At 40.7% G+C, this 19,167-nt stretch overlaps 1 protein-coding gene across 1 annotated transcript in view; it reads left to right on the top strand.

The window, feature by feature from the left end:
- RHOBTB3 (Rho related BTB domain containing 3) overlaps positions 1-19,167 on the top strand; it is a 52,641-nt gene that overhangs the window by 14,620 nt on the left and 18,854 nt on the right. The window contains exons 5-8 of the mRNA XM_008700880.2: positions 3,111-3,222; positions 5,670-6,035; positions 14,303-14,415; positions 17,376-17,496. Coding sequence (XP_008699102.1) covers positions 3,111-3,222; positions 5,670-6,035; positions 14,303-14,415; positions 17,376-17,496 — 712 coding nt within the window. The remainder of the gene's footprint in view (positions 1-3,110; positions 3,223-5,669; positions 6,036-14,302; positions 14,416-17,375; positions 17,497-19,167) is intronic.

Raw genomic sequence — 19,167 nt, 5'->3', positions numbered from 1 at the left:
AAAATGTCCATAGAAACTACTTATACAAATAGCTTGTTGGGGCACCTGGGTGGTGCAGTCGGTTGAGTGTCCGACTTTTGATTTCTGCTCAGGTCATGATTTCAGGGTCTTGAGATCGAGCCCTCGGCCTCCACGCTCAGCGAGGAGTCTGCTTCTCTCCTCTCCCTTTCCCTCGGCCCCTTTCCCTGCTTGCATTTACATACGCTCTCTCTCTCTCAAATAAATAAATCTTAAAAAAAGACATTTGGGATTTGCTTGCTCTGTAACTATGGCATTTATTGGGTCCTATAGGCATTTTGAGGCCCGTCTTAGCACACAGCATCTACCCTACACTATTAGGACTGTGTGGTGCTTGGAGAATAGTGTGGAGCTGTATCATGTAAGTATTAACTGACTTTGGAACTATCTTTTCAACCCTCTTAGAAGTGACTCCACTCAACAGACACATTTGTTAAACATGGATGAGAGGTTTAAACCAAAGCAAACCCTGCATGAAGCAGGAGCACTTTGAACTTCTCCGTTAGTTCCCTGGATCTCCGTCAAGTACTCTTTCCAATATACCAGAATATTCATTATGTTGATCCATGTCAACATGTTGAGGTCTCCACAGATGACTGTAGAAATTTTATTTGTTCCAGACAGTTACCAAACTCCAAATAAAAACCAAAGATAAAATAAGAACCAAATATAAATGGTTCTGATTTCTATCATGTATAAGTGGCTATTATACAGCCCACTAATGTAAAGAAATGTTGATAACATAGCATTAAGGAAGATAGACTCACAATATTGGTATCATAATGACTGTGAGAAACTTTTGTCTTATTTATTTGCAGTGATAAATTAAAAGTAGAAAGGGTGGAAAGGTAGAGAGGACTGAAATCTAATTTTCCTGTCAAAGATATTATGTTGTAGTGGATTTTAAAAAATCTTAATTTAGTCTAAGAATCTTGCATTTTCTTGAAATATTTAGGAAACTGGGGAAAAATGATAGCTTGGTTTCATGTGTTGGAGAGGAGGGGGCTGGCTCTCTTGGGGGTCTGGAGGTCTCCTTGTTCCCTGCTCCACTTCCTGAACCTGAGATCTCAAGGTCTCTCTTCCCACCTGCCAACTTACAAGCCCACTTTGCTCGCTTCTGCTTCCTCCTCCTTGTTTCTCTTTGTTACTCACACCTGGTGTTGCAGTTAGAGTTGGATGCATGATAAGGATTGAAGATGTGGTCAAGGTTGGAAGAAAGACATGGCAGTTTCTTTTTTCCTTAAGACTTGGTGAGACTATGGAAATAAGATCAGAATTATCTGTTTTGAGATTGTTGAAAAGTACGGCTTCGATCTTGAGTGTAAGAAATAGTGGTACTTGCAGGAGTATAGGTGGGGGTGATAATGTCCGAGTGCAAGGAGCATTTTAAACCTTGTATTTAAGGGTCAGGGATGAAGACTTGGGCTAGAGGGCTTTGTGCCCTTCAGCTTTAGAGAGCCCCATCTGGCCCTCCTCCAGTTGCACCGCCGTGGCAAAAGTTGATGGAGCCAAGGGGGTATGCCCACCTGGCGCTGGTAGCCCTTCTAGACCTGCACCATCCATTATGGTAGCCACCAGCCACAGGCGGCGATTTGTGTTTAAATTAAAGAAAATTCACTTCCTCAGATGCACTACCCACATTTCAGGTGCTTAATAGCTACATGTGGCTTGTGGCTACTCTATTCAATAGCACAGATATTACAGAGCATTTCCATCAACCCAGAACAACACTGTACAATAGAACAGTGCTGCAACCGTGTTCCAAAACCCAGGAGCCTAGAATTCTCTGACCAGCGCTCTCAGTCTGTTTCTCTGGCCTGTGCAGGCCTTTTTCCTGGATCAGTCCTCCTGAAAGTGGATTGCATTACTAGTGCGTGTGTGTCCATAGGTCTGAAAGGTGGCCAAAGGATGGCTGCATGTGAGGAATGGGGGAGGGGAAAGTAGAGTTTGGATACGCAAGCGTGGATGTCTACTTGTATGCATAAAGCTCCTCAAGGCATGGGATGGAGCAGGGGGTGAGAAGAGAAGGGGCAGTCTTGGGGCCCGGGAGTTAGGGGCCAGTTCTCCCTGTGCTGTAGGAAGCTCTGAGAAGACTGAGAATTTAAATCCAAACCTGGCCTTCTAGGCTTTCATGATGATACATTTGTCAAAGCAAGAAGATAGAATATCTTTTACATAATAGTTTGGTTTCTTTATTTACAAAGTTTAAATATTTATGTATATGGTACATAGACCTCTATTTATTCTTTTGCCCCAAGCCTCACAGTGTAAGACTTAGGCCTGGAACTGTGCGAGGAGTACGTGTGGTTAGGATTATTTTTTTTTTTAAGATTTTCTTTTTGTTTTTTTGAAAGATGTTATTTGTTTATTTGAGAGAGAGAGAGATAGCTAAAGAGAGCACAGGGGGTGCAGGGAGAGGGAGAAACAGGCTCCCCCCTGAGCAGGGAGCCTGATGCGGGGCTTGATCCCAGGGCTCTGAGATCATGACCTGAGCTGAAGGTAGACGCTTAACCCACTGAACCACCCAGGTGCCCCCTCAGACTTTATTTTTAAGTAATTTTTACACCTAATGTAGGGCTCAAACTTACAAGCCCAAGATCTAGATTTGCATGCTCTACTGACTGAGCCAGCCAGGTGCCCCCGGATTTTTAATTTATAACCTAAAGGACGTATTTCAATGTAATTTATTCAAGAAAAAGATAGAGCATGTGTAAACGTCCCTAGCTGATATGAGCTTCTGTGACATAAAGCCGGGTCTGTCCTGCCTTGAGTTTTTCTAGTATTAACTGCTGTGGTTGCCCACGAGATGGTTATTGACAGTCACACAGTTGTACTGCTGGGCTTTCTTGATTATTCAAGAGAATAAACAGTTCCTTCTTGAATGGATAGTTTATTTATGCTTAGACAAAGCACAGTCTGTTCTACTTGATACATTTTTTAAAATAAAAATTTGTTCAAAAGTGTTTGCTAAAGCTTACATGTAGATGGTATTGGCATTAAAAACATTTGGCAAATGTGATCTGGGGTACCAATAATCATGTCAGATACATAATTTTGTTGAAGCTTTAATTACAATTCGATTCATGTTTTAGTTGGAGTATTTTATGATTCAAGCCTTAAATCAGAAGACAAGTGAAAAAATGAAGAAAAGGAAAATGAGCAACTCATTTCATGGAATTAGACCACCTCAGCTTGAACAACCAGGTGCATTTTTAACGAATGTCTAGACGTTCAATTGATATTTATTATAGATCACTTCACGAGTCTTAGAGCGGTTGTTCCCAAATTTGAGTATGTTGAGGACTTACCTGGCATTCTTATTCAGTAAATCTGGGATGGGGTGTGGAATCTGCTTTTAAAATAAGTTTCCAGGTGATTCTGAAGCAGGTGGTACTTGAACCCATTTTTGAGGAATACTGTCTTAAACTTGAGTCTATAGCTTTTTAAAAAAATAGTGTGTGCGATGAAGAGCTATCCTAGACTCGAGTCTGAGAGAAGGAACAACGACATGCAGTGCATGAACCTTGATTGGATACGGTTCAATAAAAACATGTTAAAGACTTTCTTAGGATAGTTGGGTAAAATTGTAATATGGACTGGTAATTGGGTGACATGAGAGAATTGTTAATTTTTATATGTATGGTAATGGGTATGATTAATGGAAGAATGTCCTTATTCTTTGGAAATGAATATGACATCATTTAGAGCTAAAGTATCTTGATGATTACAACTTACTTTTAAGTGGTTCAGCAGCTTGAGGGTGTGTGTAAGTGTGTATGTAGCTAGAGATAAGGCAAACATGACAAAATGTCCATTGCAAAATCCAGGTGAAGGATATGTGTGTGCTTATCGTATCATTCTTTCAACTTTTTGAATGCTTAAAAATGTTCATAACACAAGGTTAGAGGAAAATAAAGTTAAAAATAAATAAATATAATTTTTATCAAAATTAACTTTTATCAACATTATCGCATAATTATGTCATAGAAATATAATAGTAGTACTCTATTCAGACTGATTTGTTATGGAAATTGTTTTAAAATATAGGTACTTGGTAAGTACTTGTTAAATAAATCTATATAAATTAAAAATCAGGAAAACATAAATTAGTATGGGAAGTCAATTCCAGGTTTGTTTTTTTTTTTAGATGCAGATAGATCTTAGATGATACACAATTTGGCTTTGAACTTCCTGGTGTGCAAAGTAAGAGTGGAGACTTGGTCTGTTATGTAGCAAACCTGCTGCTTTAAATACTTTCCGGATGAGAAGATGGGTGGGGAATAGCCAAATAAACAATGAAGATAGATAATTTCTTGGTTCTTATTATTCAAGAAGAGAAAACACAATAGTTCCTCTGAGAAAGCAAAGCAGTTCATGGCATTTAGCAGTAGGAGAAATTTCTCATGGGGGTCTCCGCTTGGGGCACTTGTAGTGGACAGGGCTTTCCGAAGTGTCAAGTGTCTGGTCAGCAAATGCTGTCTCTGTTCTCCCAGGTGGTACCTTGTGCCCTTTTGTTAAGTATCACACTGAACATTCATTCTGGTGCTCGTTTCTTCTAAGGATAGATCCTGGGCTCTGGGGCATGTGGCTTTCAGATTGTCCTTAAGCCATTAGGGGTCTGTGAGGTGCCTTAGGCTGTGGAGGGAAGGGGTACAGTTCAGGAAAAGCCTAGCCACCAAAGTACTTTGTTATTATCAGTTTTAGAAACTGGAGTTTTGCTTTAAAGAATTTTCATTCCTAAAAAAGTTTGAATTCTGATTTAGAAGATTGTGTATCTTTCAAGCAGCCCTTTACAGACAACACTTTCCTCAGTTCAGCTTGGGATAAAAGCTAGCCAGCAGATATTTCACAGTTAGGGTCTCTGATGAGGGCCTAGGGTGTGATGCTCTTGGGGATATTCTGAATTGACTGAGGGCTCATTATCTTTGTTAGTGATCAAACTAGGAAATGGAAGGTTACATCCTTTTTTTGGAAAGTGGGGAGTCTAACCAACACTCTACCTGAGGTGTGCTGAGGGCGAAAGACTGGTTCTTGTTTTACCTGGAGGGAAAAAATATTAATTTTAGGATCAAAACAAAATGGTCAAGATGGTTTCAAACAATGGAGTCCCAAGACTCTGAGGACGGGCTTTGAGAGGTTACAGTTTTCATAATTTAATTTTACAATTTCCTCCGCCCTCCATGTCCAAACCCAGGAGGAAAACGACTTCAAATGTGAGGTTAGGTTCTTCAGAGCTAGCTCAGTAATTTGTTTGAATTTTTTATCAGGTGGAAGTAAGGAATGATAACTACCAACATACTAAAATTTAGTCTTTGGAGAGGTATTTTATTTGGGGACACGCAAATAATGAGAAGTACTATTTTATTGCTGTTAATGGCATTAGTATAATTTTCGTTTGTACTATAAAAAGTACAGTATTTCTGTGACTGTTATCTCAGGATAATTAATTTATATGTGTTTATAATTAGATTTAAGTTACACAAAATTGCTGTTTTCATAGGTCACAAATGGCCAAATGTTGGCAATTTCATATGGCTCAACTTAATAATACTAAGAAGATATTCTTTTGTTGTGTTTAAAAGAAACCTGAAATGATTAGGTCTATAGACCTAAAGAATAATCTATCACTTTTATTTTCTTTTTTGAAACAGAGAAAATGCCCGTCTTAAAGGCTGAAGCATCGCATTATAACTCTGATTTAAATAATTTGCTGTTCTGCTGCCAGTGTGTGGATGTGGTATTTTACAACCCAGATTTAAAGGAAGTTGCCGAGGCCCACAAGATTGTTCTGTGTGCCGTAAGCCATGTTTTCATGCTACTTTTCAACGTGAAGAGTCCCGCAGACATTCAGGATTCCAGTATCATCCGAACTACCCAGGACCTCTTCGCTATCAACAGAGACACTGCATTTCCAGGTGCTAGTCAGGATTCTCCAGGCAACCCGCCCTTACGTGTCATTGTCAAAGACGCCCTCTTCTGTTCTTGTTTGTCGGACATTCTGCGCTTCATTTATTCAGGTATCTTGTTAAATGGTTCTGGTACGTTCTCTTAAGCTTTTGAAAGCAACTGTGCCTGTGGTCCTCAGGTGTATTGGTTAATTTCAGTTTTATCTTCTTTCTACCTTCTGAGGCAAGGATTATACATGAAATAGTCTTTATATACAGGAATTCGTTCAAGCTTTCCATCTTCCTTATAAGTTTGCTTGCCCTGGTTTTAAATCTACTTGTGAAAATAATAATTTCTTTTCCTACTGAGCAGATGTGTTAGTATTTTATTTAAACAAAAATATCCAAAATGTAGGGGCGCCTGGGTAGCGCAGCTGTTAAGCGTCTGCCTTCGGCTCAGGGTGTGATCCCGGCGTTATGGAATCGGGCCCCACATCAGGCTCCTCTGCTGGGAGCCTGCTTCTTCCTCTCCCACTCCCCCTGCTTGTGTTCCCTCTCTCTCTGGCTGTCTCTCTGTCAAACAAATAAATAAAATCTTTAAAAAAAAAATATCCAAAATGTGAAAATACGAGAATTTATTGTCTAGACTAACTCTAAAGAAACAAAATTTTCAAAGTCTAAATGAAAATAAGTATCTGCATCTTTTTTTAAAGGATTTATTTGAGAGAGAGAGACAGAGCGAGAGAGAGCGCGAGCACGGACTACAGAGAGGGTGAGTGGAGGGAAAGACAGAGAGAGAGGAAGCCGACTGCCAGATGAGTGGGGAGCCCAATGTGGGGCTTGGTCTCAGGACTCTGAGGTCATGACCCTGAGATCATGACCTGAGCCGAAACCAAGAGGCAGATGCTTAACCAGCTGCGCTTCCCAGGCTCCTCAGTATCTGCATCTTGAAAGCTGGCCATTTATTCACTTTTCTGTTTTACTCTTAGATTTTGGAGGGAATTGAGAGAAATTAGGGTCCTTGTATTCAGTTTAGGAACTGGAAACAATATCTAATGTTAGTTTAGACTGAGATCTGAACAACTTTGTTTAATTTAATTAATTAATTTTTAAGATTTTATTTTTAAGTCATCTCTACACCTCAGTGTGGGGCTTGAACCCACAACCCCAAGATCAAGAGTCACACACTCCACCAACTGAGTCAGCCAAGCACCCTGACTTTGACTCTTTTAGATTTTACTTTTTTTTCTTACAGTGCACTTATCTTTTTAAGATAGAGCTTATCAATTTTTTTTCTTCTTGTCCTTTTAAATACTTGTAGCTACTATATTTTAAAAAATAGAAGTTTTATCTGAGTCATGTTAGCTAATGAATTGAGGGTGTCACATCTAAGTGTCCCATATAAGAATGGAAAAGAATTGATGTAAAATGATTTTTAAAGTAAGCATTGAAGTAAAAATTTTCCGAGAACTTCTCTCTTTAATTTTTCGCTTGGAATCATGTTCTGATGAAATATTAAGTTAAGGTCACTCCTCTGGAATGTGGCTGGAGAAACATTCATAATCTGTTTTTAGACTTCAAAGGTTTGCAAATAAAATGCTGTTTCATATTTGTAAGAAACTTTTGGATAGTCTTCAGTTTGAAATAATAGATGTTAATATAAGATTTTGCTTTTTTTCATTTGGGCTGTGGTTATATAATTTTACTATAAGTTAAAGTAAAAAATTAATGGTTTTGAAAAGTGCAGTTGCAGTATGAAGATTTAAGCGGATTAAAATGTACGTATATGGGGACACCTGCCGGCTCAGTCAGTAGAGCGCGTGCCTCCTGATCTCCAGGTTGTGAGTTCAAGCCCCATGTTGGGTGTGGAGATTACTTTTAAAAAAAGTTTTAAAAAACCTTTATATATGTTACATACATATACCTATGTAGGAGTGGAACGGTAGTAGGTCTTACACATTATTCAGTGAATATGGCTTGGGAAAGGCATAAATAACCACTCCTACAGAGCACTCCAACACAGCGCCTTCAACATGGCAGGTTTTGTGTTGGTTGAATCAGTGAGTAGACTCTAGTAGCTGTGAATCATCATATGAATAAAGCAGACTAAACACTTCATTTACTACTACAGATTTTTATGTTTAAACTTTGAGTCTCACAGTTTAGAATTTAAGGCTAGTTCTGAAAAACAAAAATGTTTACATGTTAAAAGAAAAAAGTCATTAATGGTGTTTAGAGAACTATGAAGGAAGTGTTTGGCTTTTCAGTGATGTTACTGTTGAAATTATGAGTTATTCAGCAAGTTTGCTACAATATCTATTGAATACTTTCGAAGGCACATGAACACTTTGAAGTCAGTTATATCCTCTTTAATAAGGTAGCAATAAATAGCTAGTTGTATCTCCAGTGACAGAACCTACTTGTCTTTCTTGTAGGGAGTGATTTTTTCTTTTTCTTTTTTTTTATAATATTATTTTTTTATTATATTATGTTAGTCCCCATACAGTACATCCTTATTTTTTGATGTAAAGTTCCATGATTCATTACTTGTGTGTAACACCCAGTGCACCATGCAATACGTGCCCTCCTTAATACCCATCACCAGTCAGTCAATCCCATCACCCCCCCAAGCCCTCAGTTTGTTTCCCAGAGGAGTGATTTTTCTTAAATTGCAAAATTAATACATGCAGATGGAAGAAAAGGTGAAAGAAAAAAAGTTCTTTCCTCAGCCCCCTTATGTGTTGACACTAATGCTATTTGAAAGCAGTTAATTTATTGAGAAACATACATTAAGGAAAATGTAATCTTGAGTAAGTGCTGTTTTCCAGGAAGCACAGTTTCCCACGGCTGGAGCATAGAGTGGGAGGTGAAGGCTTGCAGGAGATGAGGCTGGCAAGCCAGATGGAAGCTATTCATCGAAGCTGTTCTAGAATTTTAAGCATGATCAGACTGGGCTTTGACACGATCATCTCTGGCGATAGTAGGGAGGTGGAATAGAGGAGGCAAGACAGGAGTTTAATAAGGAAGCTCCATTATTCTGGAGATCAACCTCAGTAAGGCCATTATTCTGACGACAGGTGGTTGGGGCTACAGCTTGTCCATCATTTGTACCAGTGCTTTTCAAGCTTACTGTGCATGCAAGTCAGCTGGGCATCTTATCTTGTTCATGTGCAGAGCCTTTTTTTTTTTTTTCTTAAGATTTTATTTATTTGAGAGAGAGAGGGAGGGAGGGAGAAGGAGCACGAGCAGGGGGAGGGGCAGAGGGAGAAGCAGAGTCCCTGCTGAGCAGAGAGCCAAATGCCAGGCTCCATCTCATGCCCCTGGGGTCATGACCTGACTCACCCAGGCCCCCCTCCTATGCAGATTCTGATTCAGTAGGCTGGGGGGTGGGGCGTGAGACTGCATTTCACGCAGTCTCCCACGTCATGCTGATGCTCTGGACCGCAGGCAGCTGCGCCACCTGCCCTGTGAGGAACCACGTACCAACCCTAGCCAGGGGGCTCAGAGGCTGGCATTCAGTCCAGAGGCCCAGGGCAGGGACCAGTCTATCAGTCTCGGCACAAGATCAAAATGGGGCCAGCTGCAAGACTGACTGACGTGAGCTCTTCAGAGCTGGAGCCGGAGGTGCCCTGTGGTAGCTGCCGCCTGAGGGTGGGCAGGGGGTGCTTCGTGGCTGGGTGGAAACGACGTGAGCCCAGGAAGAGCCAGTAGAGGCAGAGGTGCATCATGGCAAGGAGAGCTGGCTGCAGGCCCTTGACCAGTCAGAGGACAGGCTTCCTAACCTGCCACTGAGCTATTGCATTTCTGCTCCATTCGTTCTCTGCTTATATGTCCAGACCCAGAGAAGAGGTGGTGTCAGGTAAGAGCCCGGTCACAGGCCATCGACCTGGGGCTGCAGGGAGACCCCGATGCTTTGAGGAGAACGGAAAAGAAATGCTTTAGCAGGAACCTATTACTTATTCTGTATTTATAGAGTATAACCTCAGACTCAAACAAGAGTTACATTGTGTTTAAATTATATTTAAAAAGATATTAAAGCTGTACTTGTACAGTAAAGACAATTGTGAAAAATGGAGAAAATTTGTTAAGAAAAAAATCAACTCTTACTCTCAAATGTTGAAACACTTATTGATGTTTTGTTTTATCTCGTGCATAGGTTACCATTTATTTAGGAAATATTTTTTTATCGGGGCACCTGGTAAGCCTGGGCTTAGTTGGTTAAGCATCTGCCTTTGACTCAGGTCATGGTCTTGGGTTCCTGGGATTGAGCCCCACATCAGGCTCCTTGCTCAGTGGGGAGTCTGCTTCTTCCTCTTTCTCTGCCTCTCACCCCAGCTCATGCTCTCTCTCAATAAATAAAATCTTTAAAAAAATATTTTTAATGAAGTTTTAAATACACACACACACACACACATATTTTTAGAGACTTCAGTAAAGAGGACAGGCTTATGGGAATCTTTGTTTTCCTTGCTTTTCTTGCTGCTGTTGTTGAGCATTTTAAAACTTTTGAACCGAGCACAAGTTTGAAGACCCAGTTATGTAGTGGTTTCCTCACAGCAGCCGTGGCCTACCCACAAATCAGCTTCCGGGGGCAGTGCAGGCAGGAGCTGTTTGTACTCGAGTCTATTAGGTCGGTAAGGCAGAGGTAGAACTCCAGGACACAGCAGGCTCAGGAATATTCGCCCTGAGCAAACATGGACTGAAAAACCATCTTCAGTCTATCTCCTGCTTTAAAAAAAAAAAACAAAAACAAATTATAAAGAATGTCTTAATTTCCTCTAAATAACATTCTTCTTTTTAATCGTTAGGAATTTGAAATTTTGTGTATATTGTGTCACCATGGACATTTGTCCTGTATTTAGAAAGGGTCTGTTGAATGGTCTGGTTAACGTTAAGGCTTCGGTGTTTTCTCCTATGCAAATTCCTAAATAAATAGACCCAGTAAAAGTCGGTGTTTCGTGTATGTTAGTTTTCTGTTGGGTAACAGCTAACACTGTATACTGTATAGGAATTGGAAGACTGTTAGCCAAAGAGAAGGAGTGGGGTCAGCAGTTTCTGGGTCTTCATCGAGTCATCCTTTATTGGCCTACAGTTGTGACATTCTCACAATATGTGATAGTCTTTATGCTTGCACATTCCTGATGCACACAATTTCAGATGGTTAGGAATTGAAATGTATGTAAGAGCCTCAAGAATTTTCCTTTGAGCTCTTCACACCACGGATGGCCCTTAGAATTTCACATGGCTGCTTGAAATGCCGCCAGAGCACATGAACATGTGGAAGGGAGCTTTCGTCCTCAGCTTGCCTGGTATCTTCCGGCTTTTGGAATTATTCTGCGGTATGCTCTTTTCTGCCCTGCCTAAAAGCACAGCTTGTATGCATGAGTGTACCGTGCTCCCCAGAACCTCAGTCAGTTCAATCAGTGCTCTGAGAACTAAACAGAAAATCTCAGTCAGTTATGCACGATGAGTAAGTTCTAGAGATCTGCTATATCATGCAATATCATGGCTATTGCTAACAACACCATAATGGACACCTAAAATTCTGCCAAAAAGATCACGTTAGATATTCTTTTTTTTTTTAAGATACATTTATTTATGTTAGAGGGGGAGAGAGAGAGAACAAGTGGGAGGACGGGTGGAGGGAGAGGGAGAAAGAATCCTCAAGCAGACTCCTTGCTGAGTGTGGAGCCAGATTGGGGCTTGATCCCAGGTCCCCGAGATCATGACCTGTGCTGAAATCAAGAGTTGGACACTTAGCCGACTGAGCCACCCAGGCGTTCCACTTGTTAAATGTTTATATCACAATTTTAAAAAAGCTAAAGAAAATCCCAGTATAAGGATTATTACTTTATTTGGACCAAAACATGTCAAAGATGACTTGGTTAGCATTTCTAATTATAAGAATAGCCCAATTCTTAGAGTCCCCTATGAACTAGTCTTAATTTAGTTACTGGGTCCTTCTGTGTCTATTCTCAGACAAATGAGTGGCCTGTAGGGATTTACCTGCTGTTCAATCCTATGTATTTCAACTTAATTCTTGCTTTCTCTCAGATAATATTCTTTTTTTTTTTTTTTTAAGATTTTATTTATTTATTTGGCAGAGATAGAGACAGCCAGCGAGAGAGGGAACACAAGCAGGGGGAGTGGGAGAGGAAGAAGCAGGCTCATAGCGGAGGAGCCTGATGTGGGGCTCGATCCCACAACGCCGGGATCACGCCCTGAGCCGAAGGCAGACGCTTAACCGCTGTGCCACCCAAGCACCCCTCTCAGATAATATCTGACTGGAGATATTGTGTAGATATTCGTTAGTTAATACAATTTCTTTTTGAGAGCTAATATCTGTTCTCCTTTAGCATATGTGAGTATAGACAATCAAAAAATACCTGCTGTTTGCTGCGTACCACTGACCCTGGGTTTTGATCATGGGTGAAATGTCTGAAGGAAGAGCAGTGATAATCAGCACCCAGTGCACCTTAAAATCACCTGGGAGGCTTTTAAAATGCTGTCTGTGCTCCAGCCCCAGAAATTCTAATTTAATTGGTCTGGGAATGATACCTCCCTGATGGTATTTTATGAAAGATGTCCAGGTAAATGTAAAGCACAGCTATGGTTGAGAATCACTGGCATAAATTCTTTTGATCTGGGTTCTGTTGGCTTCTCAGGGGTTCTTTTACTTCTGACATTTTAATGTAGACTGTAATGTCTATGTGTGTTTGGGAAATTTTCTAGGGAGACAATGCAAAGAATTTATTAGATTGTGAAAAGAATATGTGACTTTAAAGTTAAAAATCCTTAGTTCAGAAAAGTGAAAACAAGAAACCTGGATATTTCTAGGCTGAAAACCTTCAGGAATTTGAGAAGGAAGGGGAGCTGACAGTGAAGTCAGAAAAAGAGCATGAAAGGTAGGAAGAAACAGTGGTGTGCTGGAGCTGGCTCGCACCAGCTTGTGAGAGCCAATTGTGTTTATCTCTTCTCAACTCTGTGCTCTGTGATGTCATGTCGGTGGCTTGAATGTGGCCATGGTGTGAGTATTTACACCACAGAGGTAGCAAATGGACCAGATCACGGCTCTCCTGCCCGTTCCCTCTCACCTCAGGGTGCAGTATAGTAATCATGAGGGTTAGGTGAAGAGAAGTTTAAAGATACTCTAGAGTGCCAACTGCTATAGGGTTCCGCTGGAATGATGCCTGAGAGCCACTGGACTATCACTTGACTCTTCAGAGTAGCTTTGGATCTGGTTGGCTCAGGCCGGCTACAATTGCCTGCTCCCATTGGTTCAGTAAATGTTTATTATGTGCTCTCCCCATCCCTGATGTCCATGAGGGCATCTGGCAAAGTTCTGGATACAGAAAGGGGAGCATCAGAAGAAATACAGATTGAGAGATCAAAAAGGATTTTGAGTTATGCGGCGGTGAGAGGACTTGCTTAAAGTCACACCAGTAATTGATGGCAGAGGTAGAACTAGGGCCTCGGTCTCCCAGTTATGCCCAACCACACTACACCTTGGTTAATTTTATTTTTAGGAGTTAGAGGACTTTCTGTAAGCCATGGGATAGATAGGGGTCATCTCTTCAAATATCATCATCAGAATCGTACTTTTGGAAACTTACCAGCATTAAGTGTGGAGATCGATTCAATGAGGAGAAGGCCACTGAGGAGCAGGCAGGCTGTATAGGAGGCTGCTCTAAGCCAAGCGAGACAAGTGCTCGGAGAAAGGAGAACTTTTGCAGATCATCCCACAGTTTTGTCAGACACAGAGGAAAGGGGCTGACAGTGTAGACAGACGTGGCATGAGCCTAGGAAGAGATAGCTTGGAAGTGGGTTGGGGTACCAGGTGCGGTGATTTTGCTCCAGTGCCATGGTCATATAGCTCCTCAGGATGTTACCCACCTCCCTTCTTCAGGTTGGTTCCACGGACATGGCTATTGAACATCCTTATCTGACCCTGACAATGCGCGAGACCTTCTGAATGCATTCTGTTCCTACTGCTTATTCTTCTGATGGTAGTCACTGCCTTCCATGATTAGTACGATTTAATTCAATATGAAAAAACTACATCTGCCTTCGTACCCTGGATAAGTAAATAATTTGAGTGTCGGAAGGACTGCTTGTGATGACAACTAATATTCTGGCCGTTGCTGTCATTTTTAGGTGACCATCTGTTATAAAGAGGTAGCAGCTGTCCAAGGAGGCAAACTTTAGGTTTTGAGAAATACATTAGGGGAAGGGAAGCTGATTTTTTAAAAATGTCTAAAATGTTTTCGTGTAATTACGAGGATATATATTTGGTAAAGACAAAAAATACTAAAAGAAGGAACAGTGGTATCTAATGAGAGATTTACTTTTGTACTTCCTGTTTAAACATAAAAATCCAACATATATTAATTTGTTTACAGGTGCTTTTCAGTGGGAAGAATTGGAAGAAGACATCAGGAAGAAAGTGAAAGATTCTGGGGATGTTTCAAGTGTAATTGAGAAAGTTAAATGCATTTTAAAAACACCAGGAAAGGTAAATTCCTTTATTGAAAATCAGTTTACCTTGATGTTCTTTGAATTTTAACAAATATATGATGATGAATGAATAATATTGAGTCGTGAGAAGAGTCAACAGTATAGAAATGTTTTTCTTGAGTCTATTTTTGCCATTTGAATATTTTAAACACAAACATGTATTTCTCACCATCTCAGATTTGAATTCATGTAAGAATTAAAATATGTGTGAGTCATGTCTTTAAAATGTTGATTTGTGAATTCCATCCTCTGAAACATTCCCCTGGAGCTCCAGGAATATGCAGTCTATGTCAAGAATGAAGGGCTGCCGAATCTGTCCAGTTCCATTTGAGCTTGTTAATGGGGATGCTCTCTCACTTCTCCGAGTTTAAGTCCAAGTAGTTTTCAGGAGCAAGGTGGTTTCTCTGTGGGCCTTTTTCAAGAGTTCTGAGAAATCTATTTGATCAGGTAGACAGTTAAGGATTTGTAAGATACAAGATATAAGATCTTATCTTGCATAGGTTTAAAATTATAAACAAGGTCAAAGTTTATAAAATACAGACTTTGTATACAGTTCTAAATGTGTGCATGTTAAAACTCTAGGCCCTTAGACTACACAGTCTGTAAGGGCTTTAAAAATAAATTTGTTAACGTTAGAGACAACTACATTATACAGTTGAGCCAGTGTATTCTTATTTCAGATTCTGTGCTAAACAAATTGGCTTCAGTAGATCAAAAGGTAAGCTATATGCAATGCCTAGCCAACTATAGACTTACGTTAAATATAAGAGAAATTATCATTCTAGTTTTTTTATGCTGATGACTTTGTCAATTCTACAACTTAAGTTAATGACATTTTAAGTTAATATTTTATTTTATAAGTTAATATTTTAAAACTGTACTAGCTTTTAATGAAGATTCCTGACTTGAGAAAAAAAGTGTAAACAAAGTAACATGGAATTAAGGGGCAGGCCTTTTCTAGCTTGTCACACATGGAAGCAAGTATACAGAACTGTCCGTTTCACAGGGGGATGGCAGAGTGGTAGCTCTCTTGCAATCTAATTCAACTAAATAATGCTTTTGTAGGAATGTGCACCTAAACCCTGCATGCTGTTTTTCCAAATGTCTCTGGAAATACTTGTTTATAGAGCAGGGAAAATGTACACCGTGTGTATCAGTGTCTGTCCAAACTACTATCTTCCTATCTTTTTTGCCTTCAAATTGAAGGCATAGGTGACAAAGAAATCTGTTGACCCAGATTCATGATCTATCTATCTATCTACCTACCTATCTATTCATACATAATGTACATCTATATAGTACTGATGATATACAAATTCATAACCTTTACGTGAATGGTGAGGACAGAAGTGTTGCCTCTTATTGTAAACCTGAGCCTTTCCTTGATTGTGATTTTAAACAGTCATTCCTTTGAGTACTGAGGAAAAAAAAAAAGAATTCTTACTGGGGAAGAAGCTGGGGGCTATACAATACCGTGATACTGAACTAAATTCCGTCCTTTGTACAGGAGGAGAGATGAGTTCTGTGCTTTCTTCCTGTGCTTTCCTAGGGTAGAGGTCTCTCTCATTCACTGAGTACAACACAGAACTATAACCCTGAGTTAGGAATCAGGAAATGTACATTAAGTTGTGAGTTGGCCATGAGTTATTCCTGGCTTTGAGCAAGTCTCTTCAGGACTTTCTGTAAAATGAGGAATAAATGATGATTTCAGAAGCCCTTGCTGGTTCTCAGATTCTGTGAGGCTTTTTGACTTGCTCTGCTCTGTGTGTGGCACTCACCTGAACCCTCTCCACCAGTTCCTTCCATGTGTATTAAGATCCGAGAACGTGCTTTCTAGGAGCAGGATTTGGACGACCCTGTTTTGCTTCTCCGCCTTACTCATGGAGATCAGTCTGGGGTGTGTTTTCTCCCTCCTTGTGAGGACGGATAATATTTTGTTTTCCTCTTACCAAAGATTTAAATTTCCCGCCATAGTGGATTAATCCAGAGTGGAGAGTAGGAGCCATTTACTCCTACTGCTGCAGTTGTAGGCCTGATTATTTCTTAGGAATGAAGCTTTCCGTATTCCCCGGATAGCCGCGCAGAGGTCAGAGTTCTGACCCAGGCAGAGGTCCTGAGATTCAGCTAGGGAAATGGGGGGAAGGGGAGGGATGAGGGCTGGCTCTTGAATGCTGGGGTTGGAATAAGGAATGTCTGAAAGATTACAGGAACGATAAACAAAGCACCAAAGCCTAAGTAGGGTGTAGTTGGGGGCTGGAGACCCCTGAGTCCGACAGACAGAGGTACTATTACAGGGAGGCCGCCACCTAGAGCGAGCAGGTGTGTGAGCAGATAGGTGTAGTCATGGAAGAGGTTCTCTGGAACTGCGGAGTGGAGATCCAGGCGACCTTTGATAGATTCCAGGAGTCCCGGCTGTGGGTAGGACTATAAGACTGTGCATTAAGACGGAGATGAATCAGTTCATCACTCTCAGGTATTTTAGTGTTGATCTAGTAAGTTGTAGGACATGATCCGATGGGGGAAAATACGTGTTTTTTAAAATGACAAATTAAATTTTTGCATGTGTGTTTTTTTAGCTAGTGAACAAGCGAACAAGTTGTATATGTGAACATATTTTACCAGGCATTCATAGAAGGTTGACCGTTGTCTGTTTCCCAGCTAACGCGGACGTGCTTGGATTCAGGACTCGGCGTTTCTCAGCCAGAGAGCTGTGTTTTCCCTTAGACAGTTCGCGCACTGCTGAGAACGTTACACAGAGCCACGCTGCTCCCTCTCGTGTAGCGCGTGTCCTTCTTGAGGGCAAGTTCCCGTGGCAGCCATGAGCACAGGTGCCCTGGAGGAGGAAGTCATCATTTCTTCGGATGATTAGTACAGCTTTGCAAATTCTCTAACCAACCTACAAATTTATTACCAGAGCATATCGTACATTTCCTCCTGTATTTTTGTTTTCCCTTATAGATTAATTGTCTAAGGAATTGCAAAACTTATCAAGCCAGAAAACCTCTATGGTTTTATAACACTTCCCTCAAGTTTTTCCTTAATAAACCAATGCTTGCTGATGTTGTCTTCGAAATACAAGGTAAGGTTCAATTTTTACAAAGTTCAAAACTCTTTTTGTTTTTTTTCCTTATTTTCTTACCTAACTTTCTATTTCAGCTTTGAATATTTTGGGTGAAGAGATGACTAATCTCTAATGCAGGATATAGATTAATGCTGGCTGAATTTCAGCAAAATCTAGGGAAATGAAGTATTTTGTTAAGAAAAGAAATTTATATTTTCCTAGTTTTTTTCCCCCTTACCATATGCTTCATTAGTTTTTAGGGACCAGCATGGAATGAATGGACTGATCTATAATATCACGTCATTGAATATTTTTGTCCCTGTATTTCTTTAAGATACTAGTTGTTGAATCATCTGAAACCAGCCCCCTTAACATTATATTACCTGTAACTTACTCAGTTCTCTTCCTTTCTGTTTGAGCAAAGAAACTAAGCATGCGTTGAGGGTCATGCCTGGCTTACATTAGGCCTGGGTAGGTATTACTACATTTATTCCTCACAGCACTCTGAGAATTATCACCACAGCAACTGAGAGCTGCTTTTTATCTCTGTAGGAAAGTAATGCTACCTAATTTTAATAATGGTAAGCTGTTTTAATGCCCATTATTGATTATTCACTTGGATAATTTTGCCACTTTAGTGGATTGAAAGCATAATGTTGCAAGTGAATTGTCAGGTACCTGCAACTATGCAAGAAGGCTAGGAGTTGTTTCCAAATGTATTAAGTAGAACTTCAAGTAGGCTATTACTAGAAGTAAGATAGAATTATAATTTTATGAGAGAAGTGTATGGCAGCTAGCAGTCATTTGCTTTTTAAAATTTTTCCTCAGGAAGATTCATTTTAACTTGGGCCACTTGCCAAGACAAACAGTGAATTGGAAACTTCCCAAGTGCCTTCTGATAAGCTCCAGTCAGCACTGTTTGAAATGTGAGCATGAGACACGAGAATGGGACAATAAGGGTGACCTTGAAATACATAAAAAATGATTTTGGGGAAAAAAGCTAACAAGAGACTGTATTTGCTTATAATTTGCATAGGGTGCCTTCACACCACACGTCACGCTAGTGTAACCTGCTGAAAAGCTTCTTAAAAGGAATATGCCACATACGAAAATACACGTTAAGAGGAAAGAAAGAAACAGTGATGTGGAGAATTATTTCTCCTTATAATCTCTTGCTTTTCTCTCACAATTCCACCTGCCAACTCTTTTGCGGGCCCCCGCCTGGCCCCCCACCTAGGCAGAGGCTGGGTGTGGGCAGGCTAGTTGGGGGCCTTGCTAATGCTCAGCTGCTCTTTGTAGCGTCGTCAGCTCAGAACCACGGCCCCCCAAGGCCGGGAGCTGAGACAGCAGGCACGGGTGGAAGCGGGGTCTAGCAGCAGCTTCTCTGCCATCTGTGGGAGGATGGTTCTGGAGTTTGGTAAGAGAGCTCTAGTGTGCAGAAGGGAGCAGTGCTGTCTCCTCTGGAGGCAGGTTCACCTGCAACCCTAGGTTTAGCCTTGGCCTTGCGTTCCAACCAGCATGTGTCCTCAGCCAGTCGCTTAAACGCATCTCGCTTTATTAAGTCTTCTCATTTCCAGAGTGAACAAGGTGAACCAGATAGCCTCTAAAAGGTCATTTTTAGTGTTAAGCTTGTTGAGGTGGTAGTGACCAGGACTAGAGAGACCTGGCTGGGATCTTGTGTGAGTGCGT

Source organism: Ursus maritimus, unplaced genomic scaffold (assembly GCF_017311325.1).
Source record: "Ursus maritimus isolate PB19 unplaced genomic scaffold, ASM1731132v1 scaffold_5, whole genome shotgun sequence".
Classification (NCBI taxonomy): Eukaryota; Metazoa; Chordata; class Mammalia; order Carnivora; family Ursidae; genus Ursus; species Ursus maritimus.
Note: the sequence above shows the minus strand (reverse complement) of the source record. Positions and strands in the feature narration are given on the sequence as shown.